The sequence below is a fragment of the Strix aluco genome, chromosome 8, assembly GCF_031877795.1.
Source record: "Strix aluco isolate bStrAlu1 chromosome 8, bStrAlu1.hap1, whole genome shotgun sequence".
NCBI classification, from domain to species: Eukaryota; Metazoa; Chordata; class Aves; order Strigiformes; family Strigidae; genus Strix; species Strix aluco.
In genome coordinates, this window is record NC_133938.1 from 30,084,817 (window position 1) to 30,098,466 (window position 13,650).

General features: G+C 48.3%; 1 protein-coding gene across 3 annotated transcripts; it reads left to right on the forward strand.

The window, feature by feature from the left end:
• Positions 1-308: 308 nt before the first annotated feature.
• RNASEL (ribonuclease L) lies at positions 309-8,159 on the forward strand. 3 transcript variants are annotated; one of them, XM_074832926.1, is made up of 8 exons: positions 309-628; positions 1,687-1,811; positions 2,121-3,747; positions 4,127-4,215; positions 4,636-4,826; positions 4,930-5,047; positions 5,834-5,949; positions 6,838-8,159. In XM_074832926.1, the coding sequence occupies exons 3-8, from the start codon at positions 2,298-2,300 to the stop codon at positions 6,971-6,973; spliced, it is 2,100 nt and encodes a 699-aa protein (XP_074689027.1). In that variant the 5' UTR covers positions 309-628; positions 1,687-1,811; positions 2,121-2,297; the 3' UTR covers positions 6,974-8,159. The 3 variants fall into 3 exon arrangements, with proteins under 3 accessions (XP_074689027.1, XP_074689028.1, XP_074689030.1); XM_074832927.1 differs by having other exon boundaries at positions 309-528; XM_074832929.1 differs by having other exon boundaries at positions 309-1,811; positions 4,933-5,047.
• The last annotated feature ends 5,491 nt before the right edge of the window (positions 8,160-13,650 follow it).

A 13,650-nucleotide genomic window follows, 5' to 3' on the forward strand; every position in this document is an offset into this window, starting at 1 on the left:
CTGCTCCTTCCTGGGAGGGGACAGCATATACTTGCAGACTTTCTGGGAAGCAAATACTTACTCTCTGGGGATACTTGCTGGGAAGCAGCAGTGAAGAGCAGCTGCTCAGAAAAGCTGCTCCCTGGCTTTGAAGGCATTTCCAGCAGTGGCTGGGTGTCTGGCGGGGTGGGGGGACCCCTTCCTCGCCTTCCCGTGGCAGGTGGCAGTGGGTGACGGCGGGCAGGCCTGCGTGACTTTGCACATTGGCTGGTGCCCGTAGTGCGCAGACGCGAAACACTTCCTGGCCAAAAGTCAGTGGGATGGGACAGAAACGTCTAAACATTTCCTAGGGCAGCGAGCTTGCGGCTCTGCTGCTCAGCGGAGAAGGAGGAGGAAGCTACGCAGCCCCCGCCTTCCCCTCCCCAGGCTTCCGCCTTCCGCCTTGATGAGAGTGAGGAATTTGAGCCCCACCATGCCCAGGGGATGCTGTGCTGCTTTTCCAGCCAGGAAAGTAACATTTTCTTTTTTTTCATATGTGGCAAAAGGCATGTAAGTTACTGCAAGGAAATTAAATGCATCTAAATCAATGAAATAGGGTATTCATTTCTTGTTGGGCAGGGGGAGAAAATGGTCCTTGGCTTTCCTTAAGGTAAATTCATGTGTATTTATAATTTGGCTTTATACCTTAAGACTTCTCTGTCCCTTTTCTGACTTAATTAGATAATTTATTTCCAGTTCAGCTTGTCACATGGTGAGTCCTGAAAGCACTGGTCACTTGAATCAGCCTTTGCAGTCAGGAAAATGGGTATTGGAGTTCCAGCTTTTCTAGATACTAGATAGATATAGATGGATCAGGTCCTACCTGATTAACCTCTTAATGTTGTGAAAAGCTTAGGAAAGGCTTCTGGTCAGGTAGGGTCTCCTAATTGCCTATGGCAGGGGTTCTCAACCTTTCCTTCACCACGGACCCCCTTTAAATACCTTTTGTGTCCACGGACCACCAAGACTTAATTCAAGATTTAAAGCACTAGACTGCATCAAATATTCATTTCAATTTTCTCATGAAGGGTCTTCAAATTTGGACAGAAGAGCAAATAAGTTAATCTGTTGATGCACACACTCTTATTGTAATATCTTTATTGCAATGATTCCAGATGAATTTGAAATAATAGCATCAACACTCTTCTTGCTCAAATGGCCCATTTCATGCTATTTTAATGTGCTAATTCTGAATTTGATGCCAATTTTTACATTAAAATTTGATGAAAAGTGTTTATAATTCTCACCTCCCCCGTTGTTTCTCTGTGTCCAGTCACCATATATTGCTGTTTACAGGTCCAGGGCCACCACTTGGAGGAACAGACTTCAGGTCTGTTGTGGCCCTATCGAGGGCTGTTGGGTGGAGAAAATGTCTTTAAGAAAAAAACCACCTAGTTAAAGTGGGTCCCACCAACTATACCAGCACCAAATATACCAGTGTGTCAGGGCAGGCAGCGGCGGGGGGCTTGAGTATGAGGGGAGCATTGAGGGGAGGGGGATGTGGGAAAAGGAGGTGCAGTGCTTGCCACGGGCCAGACCAAATGTTTCTGGGCTGGACATTCCCCATCCCTGCTTTAAGCCTTCGTGGACCCCCTGTGACTACATCACGTCCCCCCAGGGGTCGGCAGACCACAGGTTGAGAACCACTGGCTTTCTGTCTCATTCCAGGTATCCGATCAGGGACTTTCCAGGACTCTGTGTGTGGCTGACATCCAAAACTGAAGGGGAATGCCCATCTCTGCCTGCCTGCTGAGTTCTCCAGCGGAAAACGTCACTGGGGCCTGGCTTATTAGGTAACATGTAATAAGTCTGAGATAACATTTACAGCAAGAACACCCTGGGTTCTCCCTCGTCCCCTCACCCAGGCACCCCAGGGGGATACCTGCCTGGGCTGCGATTAGTGCTATGCCCAGGCAAGCAAACATGAGATGTACATATGTCTGGGTACATGCTAAAGCTGTGCTTCTGGCCAGGCCTTAGCTCTCTCAGCTGGCACTGGCACTGCTGTCCTTAGTCGCCCCTCACATAGGCCTGCAGGACATCAAATGTAAACGGCGAGGTTTCACAGTCAAATAAAACAAGATTTTTTGTTTATTAACTAGGTGAAGACCATGAAGGCCTTAAAATAGCAGCTTATCATACCTAGCGTGTTTCCTCAGCCAAACCCAGAGCATCCCCCACAACAAAGGCACTGAGTATTGCACCTCTCCCATCCTCTGGTGGGATCCCTGGGCTCAGGTGAGGAACATCGGAGGTACGGAGCCCTCCCTCTGGCCATCATGGAGCCCACAGCTCACAGCCAGCAGAAGGCATCTACCCCTTCCAGCATGGAGACAGCAGAAGACCTTGCCTTCAAGTTAAATGCTGCTGTGAGGGACAATAGTATAACAGGTGTGCTGGAGCTGCTGGAGAGAGGGGCAGATGTGAACTCCAAAGCAGGAGGTGGCTGGACACCATTGCAGAGCGCCGTGCAAGCTAATAATGAGGACCTGGTCTGGCTTCTGCTGGACAAGGGTGCTTGTCCATATGCCAGGAAGGACAATGGTGGCACTGCGTTTACTGAGGCAGCGATAGTGGGAAATGTGAATATGCTGGAGCTCCTCCTTGATCGTGGGTTAAATATTAATGACCATGACAACAACGGCTTCACAGCTTTCATGGAGGCTGCATGGTACGGGAGGGAGGAAGCCTTGAAATTCCTGTATGGCAAAGGAGCAGATGTGAATTTGAGGAGGGAAGTTAGTGAGGAGAGAGCAAAACTGCATAAAGGAGGTGCAACAGCACTGATGGATGCTTGTAGGGAGGGCCACTTCTCGGCTGTAAAAACTCTTGTCCAAGAGATGGGGGCTGACGTGAACATTTGTGACAACCGAGGTAGAAATGCCTTGATCCATGCCCTCAAGAAGGGCTGTGCCAAGGAAAGCTATGACTCAGCTGTCTCCATAGGCCATTTCCTGCTGGACTGTGGTGTTGATGTGAACTGTAAAGATGAGTGTGGGAAAACTGCCCTCATCCTAGCTGTTGAAATGCAGAGCCCAGATTTGGTGGAAGCTTTATTGGAGAAGGGTGAAATAGATATTGATGATGCAGATGAGGAGGGCAACACAGCACTGATGGTGGCTGTAGAGAAAAATGACTGCAACATAGCAAAGTTGTTGTGTGAAAAAGGAGCAAGGACTGATGATGGGAACCTTATTGCTGTTGCGAATAGGAAACGTGCTCATAACATGGCATGTCTTCTTCGCCATTATAATGCCAAGTTTGTTCCAGAAAACCCCGAAGGCTGGGAGCCAAAGAGCAAACGCTGGAGGGACCAGCTGAAAAACCTTTATAAAATATATCGCCTTATGATTGGCAATCTGAAGATATTTCAGTGCATCGAGCAGAGAATTCAGAACACTTCCCAGGGTGGCATCTACCTGGGTCTCCACAGTGGGACGGAGGTAGCAGTAAGAATAAGCCTCAGTACAGAGGGTGACAAAGAGAAAAGGTTCTTTGAACAATGTGGTAGCTGTGAACATTTAATGAAGCTCTTTTCGTTTGAGAAGGCAAGAGGCTACATGTACTTGTGCTTCCCCCTCTGGGAGAAAAGCCTTGAAGAACATCTGCAGGAACCAGAAGACCAAATGGATTACAAAGATGCTCTGAGGATGATCTTCCAGGCACTGAGAGAGCTGCACTCCCTCGGATTTGCTCACCAGGATCTGCATCCCAGCAACTTTTTCATAGGTCATCTTTTGCTTTTTCAGTGTTTTCATTTTGCTTTCCTGTTGCCTGTAGCTTAGAGAAGATGCTTCATATATGTCTGTAAAAAAAACAGACATGAAACAGCAGTGCAGATGTCTTTATGCAGAATGAGGTGTCTGTGGCATTAGCTCTCCTCTGAATAAGTATAGATACGTTCACAGACAGCCACAGAGAAATGAACAGAACAACTTTATGTGTGTCATTAGATCTGCCCTCCTTTCCAGGGCTTTGCAGACAGATCAACCCACAGCAGATCTCTTCAGAGATTTGTTGTCTAAAGAAGGGGCCATCCAGAAGTCAGTGACAGACTGAATAATGGTTTACCACCATTATTTGTTAACAATTTCTCTTATTTCCTCAGATTTAGGTGGCAAAATTTACTTGGCGGACTTTGATAATAAAAGGACGTTGATTGAAGGCAAAAAAGAACTTGTAAACTCAGATTTAGAGGTAACTTCCCTGCAAATCAATGTATGGTTTAAAATTTCAGGCCCTTTCTGATATTTTCTGTTGCTGTGAATCCTAGGGGAAGCCTTTCTGCATCCTCAGCTAGAAAACACCCTGATTTTTGAGAAAGCCCATATAACAATAGAAGCTGCATAAGAATAATAGTGATTAGGATGCAAGGCTGTGGCTGGTACTGCGATATCCACAGATACCTTGCAAGCATGATTATGGTGCCGGTCTCCTCTGTCCTTGTGCACACAGCTTCAAAGTTTGTGTTTGTGTGTTTTTGTATACTTCTGCACATCTATAGGTCCATGTGTGTGTCCACATACACAGTCTGCTCATTTAGGAATACTAGTCCTCTTCCATTTGGTGAACAGTTTCATGCATCTGGCATGTGAGCAGTGATGTGTTTCTTTGCAGGCCCTCGGCAGGCTCATGCTGTATGTTTTAACACGGGGTAAGAAACCCCTTCAGCAAGTCAGTGTCGAGGATTTGGCAGCTGATTCCCCAGATTACAATGAGGCTCTGGACCTTGTAAATAGCCTGGTCTCTCATGATGAACGAGGCTTGGAAGGTTTGAGCAAACACCCCTATTTCTGGAGCAAACAGATGTAAGTCCTGGGAGTACAGAGGAAAAGCTTTCAGTACAGGATTTGCCTGTAGTGCTGGGAACAGTGATGTCCTGTTGCAGCTAACAAAGTCCTCATTCCACAGCAGGTTCAGGTTCCTGAAGGGCATATGGAATAAAATCAAAGTTCTCCGCAATGAAAAAGATGTCTTTCAAGCTCCTAATGTTGCTGAAAGTTTTCCTTATCCATGGTGGACCAAGGAGGTAATCCTCTTCTCTTTGGATTGATAGGAGGTTTGAGCTAGATGTTTAGGCGGAAGCTTTTCCTGAGTGTTTCACAGGTCCTGTTTAAAATCATAGCTGGAAAAAGTAGCCCCACACAAATACAGGTGACTGGGGGAAACAAATCTAAGCCACGCAGCCAAAATATACCAGACTAAAGACATTGATGCTAAAGGGAGCTCTGTTGACTGGGGTGGTAGTAGGGGATGGTCATTATAGAATTAGCTGGCAAACCTTCAGGGGTTAGTTGGTGACCCCTTAAGACAAGGATCTCTGGCCCTTGCTACCAGCAAATTTCTGGCACGTTTTGTTAGGTTGACTCAAAAACAGTGAGACCAGGCCTGCCTTTGCAGGTGGCATCCTGCAAAGATGTGCTGCATTGTTTGAGATCTGACAGTCTCGGTTCAGTACGGCAGCCCATGTGGTCCTCTCAGCAATGGCACAGTTGGATCAAGATTCCCCCAGTTCCTCCTGACCTCCAGGCATGCATGAAAATCTCCTGCGCCATGCTCACAGTCCTGATAGGAATGGCATGCCTTGGCAAGGCAGGAGAGGAAACACTTAGCACAATCAGAGGGTCTGTATGGTGCATGCCCTGCAAAGCGAACTTAATGCTCATGTTGGGAAATACACTTTTAAGGGTCACAAGACTTTATACATGCAAGATGATTGTCCCCACAGAAAGGCAGTGGCTGTGGTGAGTGGAGGTAGATGTGCTACATTCATAGTGTGTGAAAAGCAGAGAATAATCTACGTGGTTTTTTTCAGATTGACAAAATGGTTCTGCATATTATGCAAAAACATAGGAAAGCAAAGACATATACCAATGATGTCACTGACCTACTGAGGCTCATCAGAAACCTGGATGAACACCCAAATATCAGGTACACGTTCACATCCTTGCCCTGCCACAGTTGCATTGCAGGAAGCATCTGGGTATCTGCAAGTGTTAGTGAGTTTGAGAGCAAAATCTTCTTCAGATGGTTTTCCAGAAGGGCAAACACAACCAGGATGTGGGAGAAAGTCTGTTAAAGCTCATCTCATTAGAGGGGCTATCTCCTCTGGCAGCACAATACTGTGTGAAAGATTGTGTGTCATGGCAGCAAGCAGTTTGGAGTCAGACCTCAAAATCACCTTCCTGAGGGTAGAAAAAGGAACTTAGTTCACAGGATTAGACCTCAGATTTTGAAGTAAAGTCTGACTCTCAAATCAGCTCCTTCTGCACCTGTGCCTTTGCAGAGCCAGACTGTGAGGTGGAGAGGTGTCTGCAACAGCTACAGCAGGTCATGGCTCTGCAGCAGAGGACACCTTGAATGAACATGTGTTTCTGGGCGGTTATTTTTGCTGCAGGCTGGTGTTTGAGATAGGGATCAGGGAGCACCAGTCCTGTTAGAAGATCCTGTTAGGAGGTCTTGACTCCTAAGGAGCTGCCAGAGTCTCCAACCCTCTACAGTCATGGGCTACATGTGAGGTTAGAGGTGGTGTTAACTCCTAGGGATGGTTTTGCTGACACTGGTGCCCAGCACTGCTCTTTGGTGAAGATGCAGGTGGGATTAGGCAGATGAATGTGCTGGAGGAATAGCAAAAAAATGGATTGAGGATCTTAGGGAAAGTATAGAAAAGTTGCAGCTCAAGGATTTCTAGGAAACCTTCCTGTGTTATCAGAAACCCTCTGGAATGGCTTTTCTCTGCAAGGGAGGAACCAGGGCATCTTGAACACTTGACTTCTTGGGCAAGCTTTAAAAATAGATTTTGGTTTTGTTTTCTTTCAGGATCAGCAACAGAATAGGAGACCATGCTGAGTATTTCTTGAAGCTTTTTCCAGCACTTACCATTTATGTCTACAACAGTTTACGCCAGAATCCCAAATACAGTCACCTTGCAGACATTCAGGACCCTTCTCTGTAGGATGTCATTGCCTCCTGTCCCATGTCCGATCCCACCATCACCACCTCCTTTTACTCGCTATTTCTTCATCTGCAAAAGAGTTGAAGAAAGTGGGTAAGGAGATGGGAGCGAGCACATGCAGGGACAGAGCACGGAGGACTTAGACTAAAATGAAAGACGCTTTGGAAGTGTTTGATGTAACAACCATGGGCTTTGGAGAGGAACCAAGTTGAGTGCCAGCGCAGGTCCCCCTTTGACTACCTCTGTCCCTCTGGCTTTACCTGCCTCTGTGAGGTGGAGATCAAGGTCCTGATCCTTATGGAAAGCAGGGAGATGTGGGACAGCCCCCATATACCAAACGCAACTGGGAGGCAGGAGAAAAGCTCAGGCATTGACAGACAACACGGGATTCTCTGATGAAGGAGTCTGAGCTCCTTGCTAGGGCCAATATTTCCTACAGCTCGCACTGATGAGCTGCTCATCTACCCCTCGAAAGACATGGATTCTCTCTTCAATCTTTTTGAAACACAGCAGCCAGAAAATGAGATGCCTAGGCAATGGTCTGTCTGCAGAATTGCCCTTGGCGCGTTATCCCTCTGATCTGGTAGAGGCACACTGAGGCCAGCCTGTTGGGACCTGAAGGACTTCTTTTGGGGGACACAGGAGATGTTTCCACAAGGAATGGACATAAGGAGCACGATCCCACAAAACTCCGCTACCGTGAATAGTCCTGACTCACCTGAAAAAGGTCACTGACGTCAAAGGGACTGCAGGGACCAGTTTCTCCCAGGAAGGACAAGCTCTGCTGTGGCAGGCTGCATCTGCAAGGCAGGACTATGCACAAGCACTCCTGTCTCCAAAACGGTGCCACTGTTGGTGCATCACCATCCTCCTGCCTGACTTGGCTCCCTTGCACAGAGACAGTGCCCATACAGTTGTAGCACGCAGCCAGCTCAGAGCTTCGATACTGAAGGCTGGGTGTCACAAACCCATTTCTGAAATCCTGCAGCATGTAATGTGTGTCTGATTGTCCAAGGGCTTGCTTGTTTCTCAGCTAACGCTCTGATTTGCACCACGATTATATGTTGCTTATGGAAATATTTTGCAGCTGTTGAAAGGATTTTTATTTTTTTTCAAACTGAGATTGTTATTCTTTCAATTAGCCTATGGAGAACTAAACTTGCAATAAACTTGCCCGGAAAACTGACTCTACACTCATTTATGCATGAGGTTCCCCCCATCCCCTCTGAACAGAAAGAGATAGTGTGCAGCTCTATAAAATGTTCAAAAGGCTGGGATTTTTGGTCTCCTTGTGGAGGTGCCTCTTGGTTGTTTAGGTAAGGTGGTGGATGGTTTTGTCACTGTCCAGATGAATTGCTTCTGGCCCATATGGGTAATCTGATGGGAAAAGATGTTGGGAAGTACTGAAGGCTTCCTGTCCTTGGAAGCAAGCTGTCTCTTGTGAAATAATGGGCTGGATGGTGGGGTTTTTTGCATTGTTTTTGTGGAGTGAGAGTGAAGATTTTGTGGATGAGTTGCAGTGCAAAGATGAGCATCAATACTTGCATGTGTGCTTTTGCGTACATGTAAAACTCTGGGAATAGATGTGTTTGACCCATCTCCTCTACAAATGAAGGGTTGGACCAGATGATCCTTGAGGTCCCTTCCAACCTGGTATCCTATGATTTTATGAAATAGGTGGCTGCCAGAATGCATCATTGCACATCTGGTTAGCTGTGTGTGCTTATAGAGGTATGTACCTGCAAACCAACAGGCATTGCTGTACATGAGTTTGATTGCAGACTGCCATGCTTGTGCTCATGGCTCGTGATGTCCATCTGCCAGCCTGCATCAGTGGTCCTGGCTCAGAGCAAAGGTCCTTCTGATGGCCTTGGGAACCTTCAGAAATGCATAAATGTAACAACAAGAAAGCTTGACTATGCAACTGTTGGTGAGGTGCCATTAGAGAAAATGCAACCAGGAGAATGTTGACAACTCTTGTGTCAATATTTTTAATTTTTCTTTTCCTCCCTGCTCATTTTTTTCTTGCTTGTCGTGTCTTCCTCATGCCCAGAAAGCAGGAGGACACTCAGAGATGCGTGTCCAGGTCTCAGCAGTGTGGGGAGCAGGGGTGCTATGGGGAGCATGGTGGCTCCATGCCACAGCAGCACATTTCTGCTCTTGCACAAGGAGAGGTGAGTCCATGGGCTGGGCTCCTTGTAAAACACCATGTTTCCAGCTTGCTTTGACCTTTGTGTTCCCTTGCATTGCTCTGGTGTTTTGCTAAAGGGCTGTGACTTGGCAGACTTAAAAGGCTGTGGAAAGGCCTTTCTGGAAGCAGAGCGCACTCAAGGATGTCCAAACCAGAGCAATGATTAAACCTGTGGAGGCTGTGATTTGTCTCTCTGGGGCAATCAGGCTGCTGGGAAGAATTTCTAGGGAAGGCTTGTGTGGTCTGCAGGGCCATGTCCTGCTTTCCGAGAAGCCAGAGGTGCCAGCAGGCTGGTGTTAGAGGAGGAACTTGATCCGTGCACGGCATCTGCAAAAGTTATTATTCACAGAGCATCAGGCCACGGGAAGAGGGGGGGATGCAGGACTGGGACCAACAGTGGGAAAAACACCAGGCTTCCCCTCCTCCTCACACAGTCGGGGAGGATGGGTGAGCACTTAGCGAGAGGCCAGGCAGGATGGAAAACCAGTGGCAGAGACAGCTGGACAGTATTGCAACTGGGTAGTATGGTGGTGCCCGATGTCACAGCCTGGGAATAAAGGTGTCCTGGGGAGCCAGGGGCAGAGCCAGCTGCCATAGTTAGTACAGCTTGATGTGCTGATGGCTCCCAGCATCAGTGCAGACCATGCACGGTGCCCAAGGACATGCTGATTTGGCCCTACATGCTTCATTCCCCTGCTGTCATGCCTGTATATTGTGTATGTGCTGTGCCTCTGCCTTTTTCCCCTGATCCTGCGGGGTGACCCCAGCGGCAACTGGCTCAACCCACTGTGATGGGATCAGGTGCTCCCCATCCTGTCACTTGAGTGCTGAGGACATGCTGGTGTGCACAGGGATGGCACCAGGTCAACATGTCTTGTCTGCTGCACTGGAGAAAAAAGAAGTCTGCAGAAGCAGTGGAGTGAAGATCGCAATTAGCTGCAGTTTTGCTGTGTGGAGCTTCAGGAACATCCAGGGACTGGGTCAGCTGGGCTTAGGCTGCAGAGCCTGAAGTGTTAGTGCAAAGCACACAAAAACGCAGCTAGCTTTTGGGGCTGAAAGCTTTTGGGGCAAAATCAAGTGACAGCACAAGGGCAACTTTGAGGAGCCGGTCACAGTTCAGGTTGTAGGAGTGGCATCAGCTTCTTAAGTTCTTCATTTATAGAAATGTTCTTGGACTTCAGCTTTGTTTGGTTTTTTGATCCTCCAGAAGCAAAGTGTTGATAATCATAACTGACAAATATGAAACATATTGTCATCTGCCTTAAATGCACCTGTGTTATTCCCAGGATGCAGTCTTCCAGGATCTGAGGGTTAAAAAGTAGCTAAAAACAGCTCAAAATTACAAAGCTGAGAGCTTGCGAGGGAGCTGTCAGAGGCAAGGTGTGTCAAAGGCCATGGTCTTTTCTTCATGAGGTCCAAAGAACGTTTTGGATTTCTGCAGCTTCCTGGTGAGTCAGCAAAGCCAGTCTGACTCAGTTTCACCTGGGGAAAATGAAGGTCTTTGGTGATATGATTTGGTTAGTTCTTTGTAAACATATTGGCTTTTAAAAAAACATGCCAAGGCCCCCAGGTCAGGCATGAGCTGCTTTTGATTGGAAAATCAGAGAGGCTCTGGAAAGACAGGCACCATCTCACCACCTGGGGACAGCTGAGTAGTAAACCAGGTGGGCCCTCTTAGCCTGGCCACCCACAGAAGGTATTTAATTTGTGTGGAAAGCGTGGAGGAGGAGCTGAGACAAGGCTGTAGGCTATGCTGAGCAGAGAAAAGCAATCCCAGTTCTTGGTGAGAAGCATGGTTCCCTGTGCGGTGGGGCTGGAGCAGCTTCTAGGGTTGGGTGGTCTTCGAGGAGTCCCTTCCTAAGGCAAAGTATTTACTGTGACTGCTTTCTGGCTTTAAGCACCTTTCAAATTTCTTGGGAAAGACCTCAAAGGTGATGTTGTGCTGTGCACCCAGTGTGATTTATTTACACTATGGCTGGGTCCCAGCTGTGGGCAATGAAGTCTTTTACAGATACATGTGAGGAAGGAGCCTGTTGTGTTCAGGGGTGTCTCCTTGGGTGGAAACATGTGTTGTGACATGTCCCTGAAGTAGCTGCAGAGGTGCAAGCTGCTGTGCTATGTTACCAGGCAAGCTGGAGGATGCTGCGAGGTGCTTTATTTTTAGGTCTTACTGCTGATTAAGTGCAAGTGTGTCTGGGCTGTTCAGCTTCCTTGGAGCACACCCCTGTCCTGCTCAGTGTGGATGGTGTGTTGGGAGGTCTGGTCTTCCTTGGAGGTCTGTCATTCCCTAGGTGCCTGCAGGCAAGGGAGAGATGTTGCCTCAGTGACTGCTGCTGATGGAGACAGAGTGCAGGAGATTGGGGACAAACACCGTAGCTGCATGCTCCTGGGGTGGTGTTCAGGGCATGGACAGGTGCAGCAACTGGGGATTTTCTGTGTACTGGAGATGGTGGGGGTTACCAGCATCCTGCACAGACCCACCCACCTGGCCTTTGGGTTTTAAGGGGAGTCATAGCTCTGCTGCTCCAGGTGCTTGTGTTGGTGTGGGCTGGGGGGAGGTAGACTGCCTCTGTGACCACCTACCTGCTCTGCAGGACAGGAGGCAGACTTCCCAATTGAGAGCCTTTTCTCACAACTTTTGTATGAATCTGAGAAAAAGAACATGCACAAGCTTCCTATCATGGACTGATGCAGGGACCCCTAAAGCCCAGCTCCCATCCCAGCAGCTGGAGCTCCCCTTGAGAGCAGGAATGCTCTTTTCAGCACTGGCTCACCTTTTTGCTCCTCCAGTGGCTTTGTTTTCTTCTGGGGCTTTGGCAGCAGGATCTGGATGCCTTTCAGGAGTGTGAAGACAATGATGGTGTGATTGCCTGGTGAGGGAGAAGAGATGAAGCAGTATGGTGTGGCAAATGAGGGAGGACAGCAGGATGTGTTGTCCCCTTTGAATCCCAATGGGCTTGTACGGAGGTCAAGCAAGGGTGGTTGAGCAAGGACATGAGTTACCCACATCTCCTTGCCTGCAAAGCTGTTTGGGGGCTGCAGGGCAGGGGTGACATGTGCTGTCCTGGATAGTGGACAGGAGTGTTGCGAGAAAATGTCATTTTGAGAGATGGGGACAGGCGTGTGAACAGCTGCCCCCACGCATAGATGTGGCATGGGTGGCTTCTCCAGGAGGAGCACGGTGTTTGTGCGCATGAAGTGGGGTGCAGGCAATGTGTCCAGCCTCGGCAGGACCGGCCCCTCTGCTCGGTGTAAAGGCACAGACAGTGCCACAGTGACGCCTGGTGATGGGAGATGGATTCATGCCTCCCACCCTCCCGGCCGTGCGCGCACCGCGTCTGCGCAAAGCAGCAACCCTCAAAGAACAGAGAAGCAAGACGTGGGCAATAGGAGGTTTTCTCTGGAATTACAGGTATTTTTGCTAGCAATTTTAGTGCCTTTTAAAGACAACATAACCAATTTTTCCCAGCTGAAAAGCGAGTTTTTTATCTAGAGGTCAGAAAAGCAAGATCCTTAAATAAAGGCCATTGGTGAAAGTGTGATAAGGTACAGAAAAATGTCCTGATCAAAAGATGGCATGGCCATTAGTCAGAAACAGCAGCTATTTTGGGGTTTTACGCTGATTTGGTTTGCTCCTCTCTGATGGTCAGGGCTGCCTGCGGGCTGGCAGGCGATGTCGAGCAGGAGCCAGCCTGTGCTGCGCCCCGTGGGTAAGCTCTGCCCTGCCAAGGCATGATGGCATCTACCCTTCCTACTCAATCAGGCTGGGTATGCCAGCCACACAGGCTAGGGCAGGAGAAATGAGACAGGTCTGAGAGATCACACATCTCCTCCCAAGACATATCACCCCTGAGCTGAGGGATTTTATCTGTCCAGCTCTAGTTATTTGTCCCTGTGAGGTGCTACACGTTGCTGTGGCTTAGGGACAGTTGTCCCAGGGATGATCACTGCAGGATTAATGTCCATATGAGAAAGATCACAGTCTTTTCTACATGTCCCCAACCTTATCTCCAGAGCAGTATCTCAGTGTACTCACTCTCTGAGAGTCTGTGTAGTTAAATAGGGGCTGTGATGCTTGGGCAGTGGTGGGACTGTCCTAACCCTTGCAGCAGTTTGCACTGATTAAATGTCTCTCCCTTCCCACTGGTTTCCTTAAGACCTTGGCAAACATGTGTCTTTGTCCCAGGTAACACAGCAGGTAGCTCCTGTGTAACAGGATGCTTCTGGCTTGTTGCTAGCTGGGAATACGTGTGTATTGGGTTAGATTTTGTCTGTTTTTTCTGGTGGCAATAGGCTTGTGCATTAAAACCACTATGTTTGAGAAGGCTCTAGGTGTGCAGCGAGGTTCTGTGACAAGGTGGAGACTCAAGCTGAATTTTGTATGTTATCCAGGGGAATACCCAAGGTGTGGGGTGCTTTGACAGTTGTGGAGCACACAAGATGTGGCTTGGTAGTTGTGGAGCACACCAGCGCGGGGGGCTGTTAC